At 42.3% G+C, this 26,618-nt stretch overlaps 1 protein-coding gene across 1 annotated transcript in view; it reads left to right on the forward strand.

Moving 5' to 3' along the window:
* Positions 1 to 580: 580 nt before the first annotated feature.
* Positions 581 to 26,618, forward strand: part of amot (angiomotin) — a 121,319-nt gene continuing 95,281 nt past the window's right edge. The window contains exons 1-3 of the mRNA XM_084320862.1: positions 581 to 682; positions 1,133 to 1,260; positions 5,755 to 5,805. Coding sequence (XP_084176988.1) covers positions 1,173 to 1,260; positions 5,755 to 5,805 — 139 coding nt within the window. The 5' untranslated portion in view covers positions 581 to 682; positions 1,133 to 1,172. The remainder of the gene's footprint in view (positions 683 to 1,132; positions 1,261 to 5,754; positions 5,806 to 26,618) is intronic.

Below are 26,618 nucleotides of genomic sequence, written 5' to 3' on the forward strand. Positions count from 1 at the left end.
TTATTATTACACTGCTTGTATTTACAAAACCAACTTTGTAGTGTTACTCCTCGAGAGCTCAAGTCAATCGACTAGACTAGAGAATGAAAATATGTCTGTTTTTTGTTTTTGGAGTGGGAGTACCCATTATGGATTGGAGCTAAGGGGATGCACTGGCAATGTAGATTTCTATTACTTATTTCCCATCAAAGTATTTCATACTACGACAACCAGTTTTGGTCTCTAATAAAGCCTATTTCTACTTTATGTTGCAAATACCAAGAAATATCAACCCAACCTGGCAAAACAACGAAGAACTACACGACCCACAATGCACCACACTGTTGCTGTTCTCCTAAACTCCACCCTCACCTGGAGAGGTGTTGTGTGGCAAGGAAACCACTCTGTCTGTGTTGCTCGCTTGACACAGGCTTCGTATGGCATCCTGTCCACGCGTGGCAAAAGTACATGGAAGGAACCTGTCTGTCTGTCCTTCGATTTTTTCGAGAACCGTTCATCCGATCGACTTCACACTTGGCGGGTGTATCGCAGAGGACCCGAGGAAGTGCAGTGTCGAGTGTGAAGTTTATTGGAGGAGCGGTTCTCGAGAAAGCGGCAAGCGCGCACCGGGGGCCAAGTATTAATATCGGCCCGTCACTGCACTAGTGGATTTTAAATCAGAATCCTCAAACCACAAACCAGAGTAAGTGTTCACAGCGCTAAGGTGTTCTTATGCCTGTTTTGAGATCGGCTACATAAAGCAATAAGACTGAGCCGTGACCATGTTTCTTTGAGGAGGACATGTTCTTTATGACAGAGGCGCTCGTCTCCAGAGTTTAAAGTTAAAATCATTAAAGCGAGGGGCTTCCCCAGAGAGTTGCGTGTCCACTTCAGTCTGTTGTAGCGTTACTTCATCGGGGTGTTGCGTTGTATTTGACATATCCCACCGCGACGAACTTCCATCGACGGCAGTAGACTACTACTGTACTCGCACGATCCACGTATTAAAAACATTAACATGTGACCATCTAACTAACATCACTCGGCGAAATTCTATTTGGTTTTTGAGTTATGAAGTAGCGGCGGGCTACACGATCATCACAAATATGCATTGTTATCACATTCTATTGATTATTTTCCGCTTATTATGTAGCAATGTCGATGAGATCATCTGAGGAAACAAAAAAGCAACAATGATCTCAGTCGAAGATTGGAGTCCCGAGGAAGTGGCGGGATGGATTCGTCACATTGGGCTGCCCGAGTGCGCAAAAAGCTTCCTGGGTAGGTTAAATGTTGTACTGTGTGTGTGTTAACAATCTTTATTCAAAATTCACAAGCATTTTTTATATTTTAGAGTCAGCATTTTCATATGCCGGGCTTGTTCTTTTCTCTGCGGTTTGGGGGAGGGCAGCTTTTTTGAGATGCTTCCAGCTGCAGCTCCGGAGAACAGCGCTTACAAGCCCCCGCACATACAAGGCCGCACATAGCAACCCCTCGCTTCCATTGGCTGATTTTGGTCACGTGATTTTGGCACGTTGCACTGCGGGATTGATTGATTGATTGATTGAAAACTTTATGGTGACGTGATTTTGTGTCACGTTGCACGTTGCACTGCGGGATTGATTGATTGATTGATTGAAAACTTTATTAACAGATTAACAGATTGATTGATTGATTGAAAACTTTATTAACAGATTGTAGAATGGGTACACGTGACCTGACCGATTGATTGATTGATTGATTGATTGATTGATTGATTGAAAACTTTATTAACAGATTGCAGAATGGGTACAGTGACCGATTGATTGATTGATTGATTGATTTATTGATTGATTGATTTATTGATTGATTGATTGATTGAAAACTTTATTAACAGATTGCAGAATGGGTACAGTGACCGATTGATTGATTGATTTATTGATTGATTGATTTATTGATTGATTGATTGATTGAAAACTTTATTAACAGATTGCAGAATGCAGTACAGCTCAATACACACAATTGTTAAGGGGATGCAGACCATGCAGTACTGTTACATTTGTGACATACAGTAAATATATACAAGGGGGAGGGAACTGTACATTTATGATGAATTGAAAATGGGGGACCCTGATGTAAACAAGACGGAAGTCTTTCTCTGGTCTGCATCCCCTTAACAATTGTGTGTATTGAGCTGTACTGCAGATATATTTCAATTGCCTTACTTATTTACATAAGTATTATAGGCCTACAGCAGTATTGTACAGACAGTCTGTGTGAAGTCTGTGTGGTTATCCAGCTGCACAAAGGCAGAGCAAGAGGCTCTACAGAGGGTGGTGAAGGCGGCAGGCAGGATTGTCGGGACTCCTCTATCAAACATCACCTCCGTCTTCACCTCCCGCTGCCTCCACCGCTCCAAGTGTATCATCAAGGACCAGTCTCACCCAGCACATCACCTCTTTCAGCTCCTTCCCTCAGGGAGGAGATACCGGTCCATACATGCCAAGAGTTAAAGATTTAAGAACAGCTTTTTCCCCCAAGCAGTCAGACTGTTAAACGCTCATTGACTGTCCCCTCACGTGCACCATGCACTTACCTGGACTTGATAATCACTGTTACCACTCATCATGCACTTTATTTAAAATATTCTGTTATGTACAGTGTTATATGTGTTTCATGTATGTATATATTGTACTACGGTCTGTGGGAGCTCCCCTGAAATTTCACTCACGGTCATATAAGAGTTTTAATGTAGACGGTTTTATTAATGAAATGTTGGGTATAAACTGGGAGGAGGTATGTTGTGAGGATGACCCAGAGGTTGCACTGGACTTATTTATGTCAGAAACAAATCAGCCCCATGGATAGATAGTAGCTTTTAATGAATTTTAATGAATGAGAGAGACATACTGTAGCCAAAAAAGCATCAGTGTGTTCCAGTTCTGCAGATGACAGACAAAAGTACCGTTCCTTACGTAATCAAGTCACAAAGTTAAATAAGGTGAGAAAAAGGGAATATTTTAAACCATGGTTATATGATGTGAGAAATGATGGTAAAAATCTATGGAATGTTTTAAATCAAATTATGGGTAGAAAATCCAATGTCTGTACACCTTTTGTTGAGTCATATGGAATTGTCCTAACCAAACCATGTGATATTGCCAACCATTTTAATGATTTTTATGCAAGTAAGATATCTCAGCTCAGGCAGGGAATGCACATCTCAAACAATACAAAATCAAATGACATAATTAAGAATATCATAATGAAAGATAAATGGTGTACATTTGATTTTCAACAGGTTGAGGTTAGTGATATTGAAAGGTTACTCCAGGCTCTACCTGACAGCAAGTTAGCTGGCACAGACAACTTGGATAGTAAATTATTGAGAATTACTGCTACGATCATAGCAAGTCCAGTGTCATATTATTAATAGATGTATACAACGTATATGTACATTACATTTTCTATATTAGGTCTGGAGTTGCCCTCATTAAAAACTGATTTGGAGTCTTTGGGTAAAGGAGTAACCTTAGCCTCCTTCCATATCTTTGGACATAGTCCCACTTGTATACATCTATTAATAATATGACACTGGACTTGCTATGATCGTAGCAGTAATTCTCAATAATTTACTATCCAAGTTGTCTGTGCCAGCTAACTTGCTGTCAGGTAGAGCCTGGAGTAACCTTTCAATATCACTAACCTCAACCTGTTGAAAATCAAATGTACACCCTTTATCTTTCATTATGATATTCTTAATTATGTCATTTGATTTTGTATTGTTTGAGATGTGCATTCCCTGCCTGAGCTGAGATATCTTACTTGCATAAAAATCATTAAAATGGTTGGCAATATCACATGGTTTGGTTAGGACAATTCCATATGACTCAACAAAAGGTGTACAGACATTGGATTTTCTACCCATAATTTGATTTAAAACATTCCATAGATTTTTACCATCATTTCTCACATCATATAACCATGGTTTAAAATATTCCCTTTTTCTCACCTTATTTAACTTTGTGACTTGATTACGTAAGGAACGGTACTTTTGTCTGTCATCTGCAGAACTGGAACACACTGATGCTTTTTTGGCTACAGTATGTCTCTCTCATTCATTAAAATTCATTAAAAGCTACTATCTATCCATGGGGCTGATTTGTTTCTGACATAAATAAGTCCAGTGCAACCTCTGGGTCATCCTCACAACATACCTCCTCCCAGTTTATACCCAACATTTCATTAATAAAACCGTCTACATTAAAACTCTTATATGACCGTGAGTGAAATTTCAGGGGAGCTCCCACAGACCGTAGTACAATATATACATACATGAAACACATATAACACTGTACATAACAGAATATTTTAAATAAAGTGCATGATGAGTGGTAACAGTGATTATCAAGTCCAGGTAAGTGCATGGTGCACGTGAGGGGTCAGTCAATGAGCGTTTAACAGTCTGACTGCTTGGGGGAAAAAGCTGTTCTTAAATCTTTAACTCTTGGCATGTATGGACCGGTATCTCCTCCCTGAGGGAAGGAGCTGAAAGAGGTGATGTGCTGGGTGAGACTGGTCCTTGATGATACACTTGGAGCGGTGGAGGCAGCGGGAGGTGAAGACGGAGGTGATGTTTGATAGAGGAGTCCCGACAATCCTGCCTGCCGCCTTCACCACCCTCTGTAGAGCCTCTTGCTCTGCCTTTGTGCAGCTGGATAACCACACAGACTTCACACAGACTGTCTGTACAATACTGCTGTAGGCCTATAATACTTATGTAAATAAGTAAGGCAATTGAAATATATCTGCAGTACAGCTCAATACACACAATTGTTAAGGGGATGCAGACCAGAGAAAGACTTCCGTCTTGTTTACATCAGGGTCCCCCATTTTCAATTCATCATAAATGTACAGTTCCCTCCCCCTTGTATATATTTACTGTATGTCACAAATGTAACAGTACTGCATGGTCTGCATCCCCTTAACAATTGTGTGTATTGAGCTGTACTGCATTCTGCAATCTGTTAATAAAGTTTTCAATCAATCAATCAATCAATAAATCAATCAATCAATAAATCAATCAATCAATCGGTCACTGTACCCATTCTGCAATCTGTTAATAAAGTTTTCAATCAATCAATCAATCAATAAATCAATCAATCAATAAATCAATCAATCAATCAATCAATCGGTCACTGTACCCATTCTGCAATCTGTTAATAAAGTTTTCAATCAATCAATCAATCAATCAATCAATCAATCAATCAATCAATCGGTCAGGTCACGTGTACCCATTCTACAATCTGTTAATAAAGTTTTCAATCAATCAATCAATCTGTTAATCTGTTAATAAAGTTTTCAATCAATCAATCAATCAATCCCGCAGTGCAACGTGCAACGTGACACAAAATCACGTCACCATAAAGTTTTCAATCAATCAATCAATCAATCCCGCAGTGCAACGTGCCAAAATCACGTGACCAAAATCAGCCAATGGAAGCGAGGGGTTGCTATGTGCGGCCTTGTATGTGCGGGGGCTTGTAAGCGCTGTTCTCCGGAGCTGCAGCTGGGTACTATTGGCTTTTTTGGGCTTCTCTCTAGTCTAGACTCTAGCTTGGCTCCACATGTAGTTCTCATAGTGTACCACACAGCGGTGCCCATCTTACATTAAACAACAGTTTATTTGGCTACAGTACAGATAGCCCTAAAAAAGTAAACCAGGCCAGCAAGCTATCCTGGGCCCTGGGAAATGCTGATTAAGCAGTGCGTTTTCTGTTTTTTTCTTTCTTTCAGAGAATGCGGTATCAGGCTTGGATCTTTTGGAAGTCAGTGATTCCATGTTGGGTGAGTGTCATAATTTGCAACCAAGTAAAGGCAGAGATGTGCTTGATTTCTAGTGGTGGAAGAACACATTTTCATTTACAGTTGTTGCAGGGGGAGGAAGGGTTATACGCACTCGCACACTATCTCTCTTTCTCTCCTGGGAACTTCCCTGCATGTTCCTGTTGGTCTGGGAATCAAACCGGCAACCTTTCCAATCATGCTTCCCCAACCATTAGGCTGCCCCCCCCCCCCCCCCAATGCATTGACCCATAAAGGTTATATTAATGTGGATGGTATATAATATACAAGTGCAAATCCACAATAGCTGCTACCACATGTGTGCACTGTGCACTGCAGACACACACACACACACACACACACACACACACACACACACACTTCATCTCAGCCTCCTAGCACTATAGGGGGGTGGGAGGGTGGGTCACTTTTGTGGACCATCCAACCAACAGAGCAAGCTATAGAGCTGCTGGTCGCAGCTAATAATTGTATCACTGACAGGCGAATGAGTAGCCCCTTTCGTGACTTTCGGTTTGCAGGCTTGCAAACCGAAAGTCACGAAAGGGGCTAGCGAATGAGGTGTAATTAAAACAACCCCAAAAAAAACTTGTTCCTCATATCTAGTCAGGTGCTGCATGCTCTGTTCTCGCTACACCCGTCTGTCTTGTATTTTGGAAACATTTCACATTTGATTTGAGGTGGTCCACATTTAGGCGCGTTGGCTTGGCTATACGAGTTTTAACAGGGAGGGGAAACGGTGACATTCCTGGTGTGTAACCGTAAGGGGTTGTTCCTCTTCCTCTCCACTCCGTTCACCTGTCTGCATTGTTTATAAAACCTAGGATGGACAACAAACCACTCCCTCCCTCCTTATTGCCCCCTAGAACATTCCACTGATTGGCTTCTTGATATTTGCATGTTCATAATATTTCTCATGATGTATCATGCCTGCTAATGTGGCGCAATGTCACATCGCGTTATTGAATAATAATCACAATAATAATATTTAAAATATTTTATTTGGATATGTTGGTTGCCTACCAAGATGTCTGCAATGCAATATTATGAACTGCATTTGGTATGTTCGGAAAGGATTTATCTTCAGTAACTTTATAGAATCATGTAGGTTATGTCGGTTTTGAATTGCGATGCTGAATGTGTCATCATGACCAACCCTGGTTATAGTCTGGGACGGCATTTGAAGTCCCATTGCAGTTTAACCACTAACAGATGCAATAATTTGGCTGTTCCAGGCAATGCTGCGTGACTCCCGTGAAGACGGAGGTCTATAATCTCTCTTGTGATTACTGACGATTGAGTTAAGTGACTTTCTTTCAAACGCTGGACCGTGAGCGATTGATTTCAAACCCAGGTTTGGAGACTGCTTCATCACTGCCGGCCTGCTTATCTCTTCTCCAAATACAACCTGTAAAGGCCCACTGTCTGTAGGCTATGCGTAGTGACCCAGAAATAAAGGCTAGTCAGATGATGTATTTGCTACATGAGGTAATAAAATCGGGACAACTACATTATCGGTTTTATTTTATTGCGTTTGATAACTCTGTTCTGTTGATGCTCTGTTTTATTATGATGCTCTATGTTTTTATGATGTCTGTCCATGTCCAAAATCAGGGACCATGATGGAAATAAGTGCTTGCACTTTCTCATGTTTTTATCCCTTGTTGGATGCTGTCTTTTACTCTACAATAAAAATCAATCAATCAATCAAACATTTATTTATGGGCTATAACAAAAAATAGAAAAGAATCGGTTAATGGCTTAACGGTGCGTAAAAACAGGAGAGGCTATTCTGGAGAGTCTTGGGGATGAAGAAGGCCCAGAGTCTCTCAGTCAGAACATACAAAAGGCCTTTTGTCATTTTTGTTTTACTTCATATAACTGAGCGACGGTCCCAAAAGCCAACTGAAACGCCAGCTAAATTGGCCGACTTCCTATAGCGGAGTGAAGAAGGAGGGATTTCCCTCAAAACTCTTCAGAACTCCTCCAGTTTCAAGGGGGGCTGTGGGGGTTTTGCTCTGGTCCCGTTTCAAATGCCTTCGCTCTTGTTGCCTAGACTTTGCGCTCTCATTGAAGAAGAGGAGGTGCGCTTTTACGCATTCCTTTCACAGCGCAGTCCATTTTGGTAGGAGAGCTTCTTCGCATGTTTGTAGCATGTTTAAAATGCGATCGGAACTGCTATTCAGTGGATTAAAAGGACCACTATCCATCATCGCACTGATTTCCACGTGAACTTCTATTGAAAGGTAAACCGAGCGTAACGGAATCCATTGAAGTACATCCTATAATGGAATAATAGCTTGCACGCTGTATTGAACGTGGATTGTGTTCTGTGTTTACAACATGACTAGTTTGGTTTGTTTGTGAATAATTGCTTCCCCCCCAAATGTAGAAACGTTTGCATGTCGAAAGTTTATGTTGCTGCTGCCCAGGGTTTGAGTGATGAGGCAGGATGTCGGAATCTTCGCCGTACAATCCTCCTCCTGGCACAGTCTCTGTCTGCAGATGCGAATTTATCTTTGATAAGCTTCAGTTGACAGCTGTCTGCCCTGTTGTCTGTGTGTGTGTGTGTCTGTGTGTGACGTGTGTGTGTCTGTGTCTCTGTTTCATTGATTAACGGATACGTACGTTGAATGTGATGTGGTCCAAAAATGTATGATCGGTTATCCTCTTTCTAACAAGATTTTACACATTAAGCTGTGGACCTCCATTTGACAAGAGACGTTGTTTTAGGGACCCCTATCTGGTATGAGTTTTGTTGTCAGATACGATTAAGTACAGAATAGCTAAAATACCAATGGAGACAGTGATTATGAGTGACTATTCTATGCTCAGAATAGTCACTCATTATATTTTCTCATTGGAGAAATTCAGCTATTCCCATTTTTTCTTGGGACCCCCTGGAGCCCCCACCCAAGGACGCCTGATACCTGAGAATCAATGGCCTAGAAGATGTGTAGGCTGTTAAAAAGGCAATTTTAGTATTTCATCTGGTGTGTTTTGCTAATTGAATCGGGTGTGTTAACATTTTTATTTTCACTGCTGGTTACTGTAAAGAAAATATTCATACATCTATAAAACGGGGACATGGCCGAAGCTGGCAGTAGACCTGCCGAACGATGGATTAAGGTAGAAAATAAAAGTAAATGCATTTGATTACCAGGGAAATCTCCATACGATTAATTATTCATTTCAATACTAGCTACTCCACATAGTATACTACTATTGCTACTGTTGCTATTACTATTACTAGTCCTGCTACTACTACTACTGGTCCCTACTACTACTACTGCTACTATTACCCCTACTACTACTACTGCTACTATTACCACTACTACTACCCTAACCCCACTATTATTACCACTAGGCTGCCACTACTACTACCACCACTAACTATTGCTGCTGCTATTTCTAACAGCTGAAGCACCAGAACTAGGCCTTCTGCTGCTGCTGCTGCTGCTGCTGCTGCTGCTGCTACTACTATTACTACTACTACTGTTACTGTTACTACTACTAATACTGCTACTACTATTACCACTACTGTTACTGATGTTACTACTACTATTACTACTACTACTGTTACTATTACTACTACTGTTACTACAGTTACTGTTACTACTACTACTGTTACTACTACCATTACTGTTACTACTACTACTGTTTGTACTACTACTGCAACTACTACTACTGTTACTTCTACTACTTTTACTGTTACTACTAGGGGTGTAACGGTACACAAAAACCACAGTTTGGTACGTACCTCAGTTTTGAAGTCACGGTTCGGTATGGGTTTTCGGTACAGTGGGGGAAAGTTTGGCTTTCCATGTTCCACTCAGGGGTGATGTAGTGTGCAGTAACTAATTGTACTTGTAGGGCTGTTAACGAATATTCTATATTGAAATTAATAATCGACTTGTAAAGAAAAGAAAGAATAATAATAATTATATTAGATTGTGAAAAAAAAACAGCCCCCGGTGGGCGGTTAACATACCGTTGTATTCGTTCGGTACACTACACAGCCATTCGGTACGGTACGGTACACACTGAAACGGTTCAGTTCGGTACGGATACGGATACACCCCTAGTTACTACTACTACTACTACTACTACTGCTATCACTACTACTACGTACTGTTACTGTTACTACTACCATTTAGGGGTGGACGGTATAAACGGTATACGGTATAAATGGTATGAATTTGCTCTACTGTTGAGCGGGCCTGTGACCAGACCTGAAAGCGCCCCTGGCTCTGCGGCTCTGCAGCTACATATGCTTCTAGCAAAATCCAGCATCCAGCCCCGCTGTTTGCAATGGGAGCAGCACGGAGTCTCGACTCAGGACTTATTTTATTTGGAATATAATGACTTTATACGCAAAAGTAGCCTAGTTTTAAGTTAAAATATTATAAATCTACATGCCTTGAGGATGTCATTCTTTATATAGCCTGCCTATACGGAAACACTGATACCGTGATATATACCGTTACCGTCTATGCTTCAAATTATACCGTGATATAAATTTTAGACCATACCGTCCACCCCTACTACCATTACTTTTGCTACTACTACTACTACTACTTCAAACTACTATAATCACCACTAATACTATGCTGCTGCCAGTAGTAGCAGCATCTACACCACCACCACCACTATGTATTTCAAGGCTAGTGGAGATCTAAAGCCAGTCTTTCTTCAGCTCTGGAAAAACAAGGGTACTGTGTCATTGATGCAGTGTACATGGGTTGAACTGGACTTACAGAAAGTGCCATGCCTGTGAGTCATCACTAGGGGCAGAGTGGCTAACCGTGAGTGAGCAACTGAGCGAGTGAGTGACATTACTGATATATGCGGTGCTTTGCATCTAAACCTTTAAAAAAATATATATATATATATATTTTTTTTTTGAATTTTTTTATTTAAAGTAACATTTTCGTATAAATAAATGTCTATTTTGCCACTTTCTATCACCAACTGATATAACACAATAGTGATTCTACCTATACCCAGTTAATTAATGCTTTTACATTTGCTGTTCTAAGCTGTTCTAATCAGTGGTGTCTGGTAGTACATTCCCCATAAAATCATGTGGCACACAGCAAGTGACACGTTTTACATCACCACCAGGCAGCAGCAGCTGTTTGTTTGGAATTAATACAAGACTAACTCATATTTGTTAGTTAGCATGAATTTTCAAGATGGAAAGCAAGTCAATGCAATGCAAAAACACAACAGCAACGACCGCTTATCACCAATAGATGTTGCCAAAACAAACAAAAATTTGGATCTCGTGAAAGTAGTTTCCACATAATTGACAGCCAGTCGTCATCAATGCCCCACTGCTGAATGAGCCGTGTCAGTGTGGGAGTGTGTCAGTCCGTTTATCTGCAGTCACGTTTGGCCTCCTGCCATTGTTTCATGACAATAGGCTGCTCGTTCCTCCCTGTGCCTTCCTGGCACATTGATGGTGAGGAGTGTGTGTGTGTACATACTAAATCTTCAGCTTGCCCTCTCCCTCACTCTCTCTCTCCCTTTCTCTCTATCTCTCTCTCCTTCTTCCCCCCTTCTCTCTAACATGCATAATCTCTTCGCATCCATGAATTGGCCTAGATCTTAGCTCAAATGTATTTGGGATACAGAATCAATCTAGGGATTAGGTTTCTGTTTCTGTTGTTGTTTGAATTTCAAGAAGAAGAGCTTGACGTGATGCAGGACTCAGGACAACGACCTGTGGGCGTAATAGGTGCCATGTAGTATATTAGCAGAGACTTTCACTTCCTCTCCTCGGTTGAAACCTGTACCTCCACCTGGTTTAGAACCATGCATCCATATGCTCACCAACAGAATAAAAAACCCAGCTAATACACAACCAAGTGTGATGGATGATGATTACATTTACATTTTACATTTTGTCATTTAGTTGACGCTTTTATCCAAAGCGACTTACAAGCTTTGTACAACAAGTCAGCAGGAAGGGTACAACTCTTATCAGCTGAGTAACAATGTTCATCAAAGTGTTGAGTGCTACAGTGTAGGTTAGTATATTAGGACAAGTGCATGACAGTAAGGTTAGTTAGGGTTATATATATATTTTCTTTTTTCTTTTTTCATTTCAGATATTGATTGAAGAAGTGTGTCTAGTCGACGCCGAAAGATTAGACGGGTTTTGGCTGTCTTAACTGATTAGAAGTAGTAGCAGTTGTAGCAGCAGTAGTAGTAGTATAATTTGTAGTAATAGTAGTAGTAATTGTAGTTGTAGTAGTAGAAGCAGCAGCAGTAGTAGCAGCAGCAGCAGTAGTAGTAGTGGCAGCAGTATAGTAGCAGCAGCAGCAGCAGTAGTAGCCTCTTGTGGTGGTAGTAGCAGCAGCAGCTGTAGTAGAAGCAGCCTTGTAGAAGCAGGAGTAGCAGTAGTTGTAGTAGTAGAAGCAGCAGCAGTAGTAGCAGCAGCAGCAGTAGTAGTAGTGGCAGCAGTATAGTAGCAGCAGCAGCAGCAGTAGTAGCCTCTTGTGGTGGTAGTAGCAGCAGCAGCTGTAGTAGAAGCAGCCTTGTAGAAGCAGGAGTAGCAGTAGTTGTATTAGTAGCAGTAGTAGTAGTAGAGGGAGTAGTAGTTGTAGCAGCAGCAGTAGTAGTAGCAGTAGTAGTAGTAGTAGTAGTAGTAGTAGTAGTAGTATTTTCAGAATTAAAACCATTTTTGAGGGGGACTCAACAACATACACATTGGAAATCCTATTTTCCCGACCCCCCACCCATTATTTCCTGTTTTTTTTTGTCCTTCCTCTCCTCCATAACTCCATTCATCTCCATTCACAATCATCCCTGTTTTTATAAGAGTGAAGAGAGAGACACAGGAAAGGATGTCAGTTGTGACAGGCAGCATTAGAGCACGGGCTGGGAAATTATCACATGTTGTCACAAGTACAGCATATGTGTGTGTGTGTGTGCCCTGACTAAGAACATGCTTTAGTATCTGTCACTGAACGGATGATACTGTCATTATAAAAGTCGCTTTCTTGTTTTTGAACATTCCCAACAGTGCTGACCTGACCCCTCTTAGGGTCTCGCTATACATATTTTACAAGCCATTGTTCACATACTTGCCTGTGTATTTTGCGTATACCTGGATGTTTGAAAAGTCTATCCAATATGGGGGCAGATCAGGGCCGAATCCTCCTCGCCGACACTGTAGAATATCTTCCTTGTGAACTTTCCACTATCCAGATTTGCAATGTAAAGGTAAAACCTGGCGACACTCCAGGAGGTTATGTTGAGATCATGGCAGAAAAAGGCCTCAGACCTGTTTTTTTTTTATTTAATTAAATTTTTTCATGTTGGGTTTTAGCGTTTAGCCTGTCACATCCACTCTGCACCTGCTGTTGACGAGCTCCATTACATATTTTGGATGTGTAGTGTTCATTTCTGAGGATGTGCACAAAGTACCTACACTCCAAAGGAACGCAGGATACGTGGCTCCGCCCTCTTGCACACACAAACGCACGTCTCAGGTGATGTGTTGTCATTTAAAAAAAATATGTTTTTATTGAATCAACCAATTGATTAGTAGACAAAGTCCTACGACTATTCGTTGACTTTGAATTTATTTTGTCAAGGACAGCCCTAAAGAATTTAACCCTGTGTGTGTGTGTTTCTCATTGTAGTATTTGAATTGAATTAACATACAGCACAATACTTGATTTTGAATGAAAAGCATCCTGGTACAGTAGTTGAGGGGAATGAGGGAGAGAGGTGTGACTGACCCTGTCTCAGCTGTGTGTGTGCGTGTGTGTGTGTGCGTGTGTGCGCGCACTAGAACAAGGCCTAGCGCCATTGACTCACGGCCCAGGAATGTCTCACTGACTGCCCTGTTCTACTCTGCTCTGTTTTCCCTCTCTTATTTATACCGGTGTGTGTAATTGATATACTCTCACTCTTTATATTGTATTTCTCTGGTCTCTCTCTCTCTCTCTCTCTCTCTCTCTCTCTCTCTCTCTCTCTCTCTCTCTCTCTCTCTCTCTCTCTCTCTCTCATTCTTTCCCTTGTCTTTTGGTCTCTCCTTCTCTGTCTTTGTATTTTACAGTCCTCTATGCTGACTAAGCTTCTAATGGACAAAATGCCTTTGCCATCGGATTGTGAGATGGTAAAGTCACACTACATACCTTGTCTTACATACACACGCACACACTCATGCATGTGCGCATGAAGAAAACGACACTGAACCAATTTCCATGCCAAGTACTCCCATAGTGACACACACACACTTGAAATGAAAACAACACTGTCAAAACCAACTCACTGACCTCCTTCACCCCCATCCCCTCCCACTCATTTCCCCCCTGGAGCAGCATAGAGGAATGTGTCCCATCCTCCCATCACAGCCCCTCTGTCCAGATCTGATCTGTGGTCTGCTGCTGTCCTGTTCTGCCTGGGAACTCTCTGTCCAGATCTGATCTGTGGTCTGCTGCTGTCCTGCTCTGCCTGGGAACTCTCTGTCCAGATCTGATCTGTGGTCTGCTGCTGTCCTGCTCTGCCTGGGAACTCTCTGTCCAGATCTGATCTGTGGTCTGCTGCTGTCCTGCTCTGCCTGGGAACTCTCTGTCCAGATCTGATCTGTGGTCTGCTGCTGTCCTGCTCTGCCTGGGAACTCTCTGTCCAGATCTGATCTGTGGTCTGCTGCTGTCCTGCTCTGCCTGGGAACTCTCTGTCCAGATCTGATCTGTGGTCTGCTGCTGTCCTGCTCTGCCTGGGAACTCTCTGTCCAGATCTGATCTGTGGTCTGCTGCTGTCCTGCTCTGCCTGGGAGACTGTTAATGACTTTGTTACCCTTTTAAACCCTAAACCCTTTGAGGTGTATGTCAAACATTTCCTCAGAAATCTCGGTAGCTTTCAGTGACTGATGGCCATTGTGACTAGGGTTGGGTACCGTTCACATTTGAACCGATACCAGTACCGGTACCTGGGAATCGATATCGGTACACAATGGTACCTTTTTTTGGTACTTTACTTCCTCTGTAATATATATTTTTCTACTTCAGTTATAAAACCAAACTAAGTCTAAACTTCTCAATTTCAACATTGTTATCACACCACACAAAATAACCCCCCCCCCCCCTACCTCCCTCTCCCAAACCAAATACATTTTTAATGTTTCATAATACATTTATTATGTATTATAATTTTTTACGTTTAAATATCAACATTATCTGTCCATCCTCTGTAAATACTATCAAACTCCTACTCACAGAGTTTTCACTGCACATAGAAACAACTAGAGGAGTTGTCACCGGGCTGTTGAACGCAGGGCTGAATAGCTAGATGTCATAGCCAATAGGTCTGTGTCTATTCTGAAATGACAATTGCGCGTCATTGAAGGGCCGCACTGGTCTGTGTCTATTATGAAATGACAATTGCGCGTCATTGAAGGTCCGTGCTGGTCTGTGTCTATGACAATTGCGCGTCATTGGAATTCAGTTTATTTTCTAACTAGGCGGGTCTTAATCCATCAGCTCTCAAGGTACCGAAATGTGGCACCGCTTGATCTAACACTAGGGCTGTACTGAATGCTTCGAAGCTTCGATCATAATGTTGACATTCAAATTCTAAATCAACATTCGAATATTTTATTTTGAATAAAAATCTTTTATTTATTTTTATTTTATCTTTTTTTTTTGTCTATTCAATCTGTTTAAACCAATGGGGGTTTTCTTCACAGTTGCAGTTAAAGATTAGGCTACACTAATATTATAATATTATACTATAAGATGTCACCATCACTTTCATACCAACCGTGCCCTTATTGGATTATTTATGTTGACGAAACTTAATTCAGTTGGTACCCTTAAAGAACCGAGTTCGGTACCCAACCCTAATTGTGACATCATTATTATGATCCCAACATTTTTATCACACCAGTGTTTTGACTTCAAAGGGTCAAAATGTCAGTCGACTAATCGAATTGTTTATTTAATGGACTCATGCAGAAGGACCTCTTTAAATCTAGTGCTCACCACCAGAGATTTCAAGACATTTCAAGAAATAACTCATTCAGCATGTGGTAAAAAATTACTAACAAAAGATTTGGTCGTCTAAAACCAAGCCGATTAATGCATTAGTAGATTAATAGATTGCTTTCATGGATTCATGGACAAACCTTAGTAGCTGCTAGATTCCACAAGTTAAAGTCCTAAGGAGAACAGACTGCACTGAGGAATGTGTCACAGTATGGGGGACAGGGCCCACTCCAACACACACACACACACACACACACACACACACACACACACACACACACACACACACACACTCACACTCGCACTCACACTCACACTCACACACAGTGCAGTGGGTTTACATTCAGTGGCTGCTTTATTAGGTGTGTTATAGTGGTGGGGGAAAATATCGATACAGTATAGTATTGCGATACTTTGCGTGGCGATACTGTATCGATACAAGGACGGAAAGTATCGATATTTTATTATGCAAATCTATTTATTTATTTGTATTATTATTATTTTTTGTATAAGGAAGTTGCATTGTTCATTTCAATACCTGTAATAGTACAGTAGTCCACACACACACACACACACACACACACACACACACACACACACACACACACACACACACACACACACACACACACACACACACACACACACACACACTGTGTGCATTCAGTTAAGTTGGAATATGACTGTAATACAAACAGTTCAGTTTGTCAGGTACATGCAACACAGATTACAGTGTTGACATCTGTCTGCTTGAGAAAATCCAATTTGCTGCAATAAAAATGGTTGAAGTGAGATGAACAGACTGAAAACTTTATTTTATTAGATAAAACATGTTGACAAAGTTTTACTTTGCAGTTGAAAAAAGGTAATAAATTGCAATATTAATATCGCAATACTCAGCATATCGCAATATATATTGTATCGCAATACTATCGTATCGTGACTTAAGTATCGTGCTAATATCGTATCGTGAGGCCTCTGGTGATTCCCACCCCTAGTGTGTTAGCATCCTGCCTCTGCCTCCAGAGCAGCCATAGCTCTTCAGGGCCTGGTGTCTACATCCTGCCTCTGTCTGCCCCCAGAGCAGCTATAATAACAGTTATGAGCCTGAGCACAGCCTCATGCTCGTAGCCTCTAGACTTGCGTAGCCAATATAGCTTCTAGTGTTGTGAGTCTGAGGCTGAGTCAGGAATGAAGAGAAGGGGGGGGGGGGGGGGGGGGGGGGTTGTAACTCAGTGTGTCGCAGCCAGATATCAGCAGCACACAGAGATGGTGAAGGGCTGTCGCTTCTCCATGGCACATGTTTCTCATTAACTCACACACAGAGAGAGAGAGGGAGAGAGAGAGAGAAAAAACTAGTTGAGAGTTTTATAGAGCTGTATACAGTAAGTGGGTGGAGGAAGGTTCCGGTGCTTCTGAAAGATCTGGGCTTGTATCAAGGACATTTGTGGATGCACACTGCACAGCCATGTATGTGTATGTGTGCATAGACGTGTGTGTGTGTGTGTGTGTGTGTGTGTGTGTGTGTGTGTGTGTGTGTGTGTGTGTGTGTGTGTGTGTGTGTAAGAGAGAGAGAGAGAGAGAGCAGATGTGTATATATTGTGGAAGGCAATGAAACCACATTATAGTGACTGAAAAAGATGGAGTTGGAGAGAAAATGACAAAGGGAAGAAAAGAGAGAGGGTAGGCCGGAAAGGAAGGAATAAAGGAACAGGAAAGAGAATAAGACAGATAGGAAGGAAAGAGAGAGAGAGAGAGAGAGAGAGAGGCAGCAAGAGGCAGAGAGGAGTGAGAAAGAGATGGGGAGGCTCCCAGAGGGGAAACCCTTTAGCTTTGAGGAGCTGGCTGGTGTTTGGGATAGGTCTGTTGACATGGTCTCTATGACAACCGGCACAAGGACTGTTTCTCATTTGACAGAGGGGAGGGTCTGAGGAGGTTGTAAGAAAGCTGGAGAGAGACCCGACTGAAAAGCCTTTAGTTTCCATGCAACTTGTCTCACCCAGCACACACGCCAAAATGTCCTGGTTGCTTTACCCCTGTTTGTGTGCCCCGTGGAACGCTGCCCATTAGGGTCTTCATCACTTTTTATGTGGTTGAGTCTACATAGTTCTCGTTTCCAGAACATTTTAGAATCTTTCTTTAGCATCTTTATAGTATTTTTTTGTCATATCACTGTATTTAGGCTTATTGGAGATGAGCCACTTGATGAAAAACAGCATTAAATACAGTGGCTGGCCAGCTTACGTTCAATGGATGCCCATGGTAGATGTTGGCAGCCCGGAAGGAATCCGAGGCGTTTCGACTCCAAGGAGTCCGTTTTTGAAATTGGTAAATGGTGCATTTATATAGCACTTTTATCCAAAGCGCTTTACAATTTTGTTCCTCACATTCACCCCTTCACTCACACACCGATGGTGAAGGCAACCATGCACGCTACCCGGGAGGAGCGGAAATCGAACTGGGAACCGACGATTACCAGACAGCCACTCTACCTCCTGACTGAGCCACTGTCGCTCCTATTGGAACAGAAAAAACATATCTGGCACACTAAAGATGAGCGTTTATTGATAAAAGTACATAAAAACCAACACGTTTTGGCGAAGTGTCTTCGTCAGGGTTACGCATATATAAGACATGAGGCGTGTGTGCCCATCTTCAGAACCATGGAAAGCACCTGGGACCATTGGGGTTTTTAATTCACTCAAACAACTCTCCACTGAGGAAGGTGCAAGCACATCCATAACTATGGATGTAGCTTTTGTACGACCACACGATATTTCTTTTGCAATCTCGGCCAAATGACAGGAGCTAGCTTGCTACCACAGTTGGCTGACCTGTATGAATGGGAGTGTTGTACAGTGTGATAGACGCTTGTTATCTCAGCTGCAGTGACTTTGTCCGTCTGGGTCATTTTTGGGTTTAAGAAGAAACGGCATGTGTCGGACTCGTTTGTCATTCTTGGTTGTAACTGCAGGTTTGTTTCTTTTTACTGCTTTCCATCTTGATTTCTAGTTAGCTTGTAATGTTTTTATATATTTTTTTGACAGCGTGCTAAACGTTGATAGCGTGCTACATTTTGACATACACATTTCTGCCAACAGCACTGTCAGGAGTGCAGACTGCTTGCGAGCCACACATGTCTGCGCTGGTATCTCATTGCGCAATGTCCTTTAGTGGATAGCTCGCAAAGACGGAGCAGAATCTGTGGATGCAATTAGCTTCGCGCAATCCATTCTTTGTGGATCCCGCCCATAGTCCTTAAGGCAGTAGTGGTCACCAACCTTTTTAAGCCCAAGATCACTGACCTCGGGCTTGGTGAAGGCAAGATCTACCTATTGAAGCGTTGAGAGAAAAAGACAGCCAAGATTGTACTTTAAACTTAATGACTTTTATTTGCCTGTATTCTAATTACATGCAATGTCAAAGTAGAACTGTAATATGTACTCTCAGTCAGTGCTAAGTGCAGTCATCTTATGCATGCAGCATCACTTTTCACATCAAAACAAAAGTAGAACTGTAATGTGGACTATCATATTATTAACATTGACAAACATATTTACAATTAGCATTTTATAAAGTAGAACTGTATGTGTACTTTCTCAGTCAGTGCTAAGTGCAGCATCACTTTTCACATCAAAACAAAAGTAGAACTGTAATGTGGACTCTCATATTATTAACATTATAAAATGCTAATTGTAAATATGTTTGTCAAAGTAGAACTGTAATATGTACTCTCAGTCAGTGCTAAGTGCAGTCATCTTATGCATGCAGCATCACTTTTCACATCAAAACAAAAGTAGAACTGTAATGTGGACTCTCATATTATTAACATTGACAAACATTTACAATTAGCATTTTATAAAGTAGAACTGTATGTGTACTTTCTCAGTCAGTGCTAAGTGCAGCATCACTTTTCACATCAAAACAGTCATGTTTCTCACTCAAGTCACTAAGTCAGTGTGATGGCTGTGACTGGATACTGTCTACAAGTGCTTTGTAGTTAGGCTCATAGCTACTGACTTCCAGTCTGAGACAGTCTGTGAGGTGTCTGTCAGTAAGGCGGCTCCTGTACTTTGATTTGATTATTTTCATCTGTGAAAATGACATTTCACAGAGATATGTGGATCCAAAGTAGGCACTCACTTTTAGTGCACATGCAGTGAGAAGAGGAAACTTCTCTCTGCTGACAAGTCCCCAAAAGTCACTGTCCCTTGATCTGGCTTTCAGCTCTGTCATTTTGTAAATCAACCATCTCCATGTCAACTCCACTTGGCAAAGTAAATACTTGCTGGAATTTGGTACCTGCTCTATATCAATGGGCACAAAGGTTTGAGACAAATGCAGCAATATCTCCCATGACATCGAACTCACCAAAACGCAGATTGAACTCTGTTGCCAGTTTGTCCAGGTGAGCACAGTACTGCTCAGGGTGAAAAGCATCATTGTCTTCCAATGCCTGTGCCATTTTCTCCAGGTTGGGAAAGTGCGTCAGCCTCCCATTCTTTAGGTGTGTGGTCCAAACACAGAGCTTGGCCTTGAACCCATTCACTGCGCTTATCATGTGGGGAAGGTGTCGGTCTTTTCCCTGCAGCTCGTAGTTGAGTCAGTGCGTTCAGTTTTGCGGTTATGTCTGTCAGGAACCCCAGGTCCAGTAGCCACGCATTGTCTGACAGTTCCTTGTGCTCCTCGTTCCTTGTCGACAGGAACGTCTTGATCTCAGGCAGCAAGTCGACAAATCGCTGCAGCACTTTGCCGCGACTCAACCACCGCACATCAGCATGGAGAAGCAGGTCTCCGTAAGCGGCATCGAGCTCATCCAATAGTGCTTTGAATAAGCGGTGCTGAAGCGCTTTTGCTCGAATCGAGTTGACTAGTTTCACCACCAGTGTCATTACATGGGAAAAGTCCAACACCTTCCCAGCCAAGGCCTGCTGATGGATCACACAGTGATAAGTCACGAAGGAGGGGAAATCAGGGTCATTACGGCACAGTCCAATAAATCCATTGGCCATTGCTGGGTGTCATATGTCATTTTCACCGACATATTTTTTGAACTCATTGTAAATATCCACACCCCTCGTTTTCTCCTTTAAGTGTAAAAGAGTGAGGAAATCATGGAAAACCATTTTGACAAATGCAACAAGCTGCGCTGTGTCCATTACATCCACGGATTCATCAAACTGTAATGAGAAATATTCACAGCGTGCCAAATCCATTAACACTTGTCTGTCCACGTCCTCGGACAGTGACTCGACCCTCCTTGTCACTGTTGCAGGGCCCAGAGGTACAGCACGTAGTGCGGTTTTGATCTCTTGTTTGTTTTTGAAGTTACTCAAAACAGTATCTGCGGTAATGGCTATTGCTTCCTTGACTAACTCTCCGTCTGTAAAGGGCTTCTTGTGTTTAGCCAAAAGGTAACTTACACGAAACAATGCTTCACTAGCAGCCTTATTTTGAGAAACAGGTTTGGTGAAAAGTGATTGCTGGACCTTCAACCCTGATTTCAACTCGTCAACTTTTCTTGCACGAATTGTGCTCTTTGGCGGGTAGCTGTATTTTTGGTGGTTGGTGTTGTGGTGCCGCTCCAGATTTCCTCTTTTAGGCAGTGCTTGTGTTTGGTTGCACATATACACACATGTCTTTCACCAAGGTAAAGAGAAATTCTTCTTCCCATTCTGGATGGAAACAGTACGTTTTCGCTTTCTTCCGTGGAGCCTCTGCCATGCTAGCGATCTCACGTCATCACCTGTCATCGATTTTTTTGCGAGTCGTGTACCAGTCCAGTACTATTCTCTTATTGGTCACTTTCATACAGCATCTGCGACACAACAGTCGCAGAGAGAGAGAGAGAGAGAGAGAGAGGGAGAGGCGCGTGCAAAACGTAGGCTATTTGTGTATTTATTTGTCTCACTTTCTATTATTTTTGGGACAGGGAAAGATCGACAGGGAAAGTCTCAAAGATCGACCAGTCGATCGCGATCGACGGGTTGGTGACCACGGCCTTAAGGGAACACGGCAACACTCCAGAGTCAGACAAGAAGATAGATTTCTTCTCTGTGCGTCTGTAGAAAGCTATCCGGCTGCAAGCTAGCCTACAAATTAATAGAAGCGGATATGAATCAACTAGCCTAGCTTAAAACTCCGGGAGAGGTTAGATGATCCATATCCACTTCCATTAATTTATGCTAAGCTAGGCTAGCTGGCAGGAGAGGATATTGGTATCTTATCTTCTTGTCTGACTCTGGAGAAGACAGTAAGTGCATTTTCCATAAAGTTGTGTGTTCCTTTTAATCCAATACACTGTTTTCAGTGAGAGACAGTGACATATGAAGTCTCACACCACAGCAGCTGTATACCTTCTGCTCACATGTGACCTTATAGATGGGTTTCTTGTTTGTAAATGTTCGAGCCAATCAGCAATACCCGCTGAATCATGTGACTGAGTTGTCCCCTACTGTACTTGTGTTGAGCTGCGGCACAAACAAATTACAACAGGGCGCTATGGAGAAACCATGGCACTCTCCTGACTAAAAGTCATTTCAACTAAGCCAAATTTCTTTTTGCCAAATCACCATGGCTGTGAGTGAGTCTTTCACCTTTTGTTGGGGCGACTGGCTCAGGAGGTAGAGCGGTCGCCTGGTCATCAGAAAGTTTCCGGTTCGATTGTGGTTCCTCCCGACAGCGTGTCGAAGTGTCCTTGAGCAAGACACTTAACCCCTAACTGCTCCCGATGAGCAGGTTGGCACCTTGCAAAGTTGTAAAGCGCTTTGGATAAAAGCGCTATATGAATGCAGTCCATTTAGTCCATTTACCCTTTACATAGCTAGCTTTGATGCGCACACACACTGAGTCTGACGTGGACGAGAAACTTGTCTATAGTGAAATAGGACAATGTGCTCGTATGAACTACCCATATACACCTCAGCCAGGGAACAAACTTAACTTTTTGACTTACCAGCCATTTGGCTGGTAGATTTTAAAAACTACCAGCCAGGCACATTTTTTACCAGCCAAAAATTATAAATAGCTTTTTAGTATATAGCCATGTGTTATTATTACTATATAATACTCTCATATGCTATTTTCAATTAATATCATAAACAACATAAGGAATATTAGCATAATTTTGAGTGGACTGAAGGAATGAGTCAGCGTTAATAGTTTTAAATGCAAATAATTTATTGAAACATAGAAGTGGGGTCGGGGACACACACACTGGGTTCCATCCTAGAGGCAAATATTTCCTGTGACAAAATGGCATCCAATGTAATAAAAAAAGTCAACCAACGAACTAGATTCTTGTACCGGATCTCCTCTCTGGTAAACAAGAATACCCTGAAGACTCTGGCAGGAGCACTCATTCAAGGGTACTATGACTATGCGTGCACCTCATGGTACCAAAGCACCTCAAAGGCGCTTAAAACAAAATTACAAACTGGTCAGACTACTACTTGACCTGAACCCCAGAACCCACCTAACCCCTGCCCACTTTGACAACCTAGGATGGCTTAGAGTAGACGACAGAGTACAGCAACTTGCAATGGGCCTGGTCTACAAGATACACTATACAACGGGGTGCCCATGTACATGTCAAAATACTTCCCAAAGGTCAGTGAATACCACAACCACTACACCAGAGGAAGCTCAACAAATCATGTTAAACCCAGATTCGGCTCAAACAAGGGACTAAACACGTTTCGCAATTATGCCACAACAATGTGGAACGCCCTACCCAAAGCTGTAAAGGAATGTGAATCCCTGCCCACATTCAAAACCGCTCTTAAAGAGCACCTACGGGAGGCTGCAATTCGAAACTGGCCACCGTAAATACCCAAAACCCCCACCACCTCCTAATAGACAGTCTCCTCCCCACCGCATGTATATATTCCCTCCCCGCCGTATGTATATTTCCCTCCCACCCACCCACCCCCTCCTAATGTACAGTCCCCTCCCCATCATATGTATATACTCTGTCAGGATCTAGGGGTAACAGTACTGTATATTTGAATACCGCTTATGTCACAAATGTATCAGTACTAAATACCTATATGTCCCTATGCCATAAATGTCATGTATGTTGTGTATGTCATAAATGTCTATATGAATTGAAAATGGGGGACCCTGATGGAAACAAGACAAACATCTTTCTCAGGTCTGCATCCCCTTAACAATTGTATGTATTGAGCCGTGCTGTATTGTACCCATTCTGCAATCTGTTAAATAAAGTTTTCATTCATTCATTCATTCATTCAACTCACCACCCCCGCATCATATTGTAGTCTAGTCTGTCTTCAAACTTCCACTCCTCTCGAAACCTTTTTATATTTGAATATCAACATTATCTGTGCATCCTCAGTAATCCTCAGTTTACTACAATATACTCCTCTCCTGAGTCCTGACTAGTGACTTCATCGTCTTTCCAAACGCACGCACACACACACACAGAGAAAGGGAGAGTGCCCCCCCCCCCCCATTTCCCTTTCCCCAGTCCACACTGTCTGCTGTTCTCTATGGCTCTGCCGCTGATCAGGATTAGCTTGTTAGCTTACGCTAACATAACGTTCATTTCGGGCGATGTGGGCATAAAGGAATGGCGACGATGCAATGCATATTAGATGCATTTGACCCGTTGTGAGAAGAAGAAAAAACCACAGACTTATTTCGGCTCGCAAAATAGGCGCACTGCTGTGTAGCTCTGCTCTCAGGGAACAAACTTAACTTTTTGACTTACCAGCCATTTGGCTAGTCGATTTTAAAAACTACCAGCCAGGCAGATTTTTTACCAGCCATTGGCGGTTGGCTGGTACTTATTTTGTTCCCTGACCTCAGCCATACTGCAGTGACTGGAACCTCCAAACGTTGGTGATCAGGGGAGGAAATTAGGCCACTTTACTCGCCAAATGCGAGTATTTTTTATGTTTGGCGAGTAATTCATGAAGAGCACTCGCCAGTCTGGCGAGTACTAGTAATTACAAAACAAAACAAAAAAATCATTCTGCAATCTACTGATTCGCTCACTGGCACAAGCCGAACTCTGATTCCCCCCTTGATTCCTCCCATTTGCGCCTCATAATAATCCAACCATAGTACAGATGCGCTCTAAGCTCCTCCAATGAACACTAATTTTCTAGAAGATGCCGCCCATCTAGGGGAAGTGGACAGATCACTGCGCGCGGACCTACAGACTCCTGCCACCGGCTTGACAACGTAGACAAACTTAGACAAAAACACGCATGTAGAGTCGTCGCTTTCGGATATCAGTGCGGTCTGACATGGGGGCGAACAACAGCATGCGACGCGTCTCCTTCGAGTCGGATGAGAATGACAAGTCAACCAGCATTAGCCGGCTAGCTACCTAGCATGTAACATACAAGCTACCATAACGCGCGTTCAACATAGTGGACTATACTGAGCGGCTTTGCTTAAATGCAGCCGAGTGACATTTTATTATTACCGGGTTTCCCCCCATATCACCACTCACCCATATGCCCTTCACAACGGTGATGTTGTCATACTTGGCATTCAGTATACACCTGCTGAACCCCTAGCGTTGTCGATTCGGTTCCAATGTATTGTCATCTTACAGCACAAGTACAGTACAACCAGAATACATTTGGCATACAACCAGAGTGCAAATGTAACAAGTCAAGTTGTTTTATTTAGCTATTACATTACAGTGAAATGCTTGGTTCTTTCACTGCCCAACTCAGTCCAACCTAGACCAGCCCAACCCAGTCCAACCTAGTCCAGCCCAGCCCAGCATCTTTCACTGCCTAGTTCAGCCCAACCCAGTCCAGAATAGTTCCCTCTTTCATGTTAATATGTGATATCCTAATATTTTGAAGAGTGGAGACAGTGTGATTAATACATGTTGTATGCTAATATTGTGAAGAGTAGAGACCGTTATTAATGTTTTATGCTAATAAATATTTTAAAGAGTAGAGACACAGTGTGATTTTTACTATGATTGAAAATCAATTTAGACGAAGACATACAAAGAAGTAATTATCACAATTAGTAATTTTTTTTGGCTGGTAAAAAATCTGTTTGTCTGGTAAAAAAAATCAGATACTCGCCAGTTGGCTGGTAAGCCAAAAAGTTAGTTTCCTCCCCTGTTGGTGATCGTCTCACACATGTACAGGTAATCAATTCAGTCCCACACTTTTGCTACTTTTCTGTCCATTTGTTGGCAAGATAATCCAATTCCAGTCTCGTCTAAAGAGAGGGCCAGCGACACACAGCCCAGCATCACCACCTCCATCCATACAAATGGAGGTTATTGGATTCCCTCTCTCTCTCTCCCCCTCTCTCTCTCCCCCTCTATCTCTCTCTCTTCCTCTCTATCTCTCTCTCTCTCCCTCCCTCTATCTCTCTCCCTCTATCTCTCTCTTCCTCTCTCTCTATCTATCTCTCTCTCCCTCTATCTCTTTTATTCCTCTCTATCTCTCCCTCTCTCTTGCTCTCTCTCTCCTCTCTCTTTCTCTCCCTCTCTCTTTCTCCCTCTCTCTCTTTCGCTCCCTCTCTCGCTCCCTCTCAAACAAAGGGCCCTCAGAGAAAGGGGAGAACTGATAGGGCTGCCATATGTAGGTCAAACTGGATGGAAGGAATAGCTGTCGACAACTTTGGCTTGAGAGGAGAGGAGAGGAGGAGGAAAGCCTGAGTGATGGACGGAAGTGCAGAGACAGAGAGGCAGTCAGACACTTACCGTAATTATTTATTTACTAGCTTCAGTGCCCAGTTTGGTTTTAGTCGACCAAGACTTTGTTAAATGATAGTTAGCCTCATGTGTTATATACA

The sequence above is a fragment of the Notolepis coatsorum genome, assembly GCF_963971535.1.
Source record: "Notolepis coatsorum genome assembly, chromosome: 8".
Lineage (NCBI taxonomy): Eukaryota > Metazoa > Chordata > Actinopteri > Aulopiformes > Paralepididae > Notolepis > Notolepis coatsorum.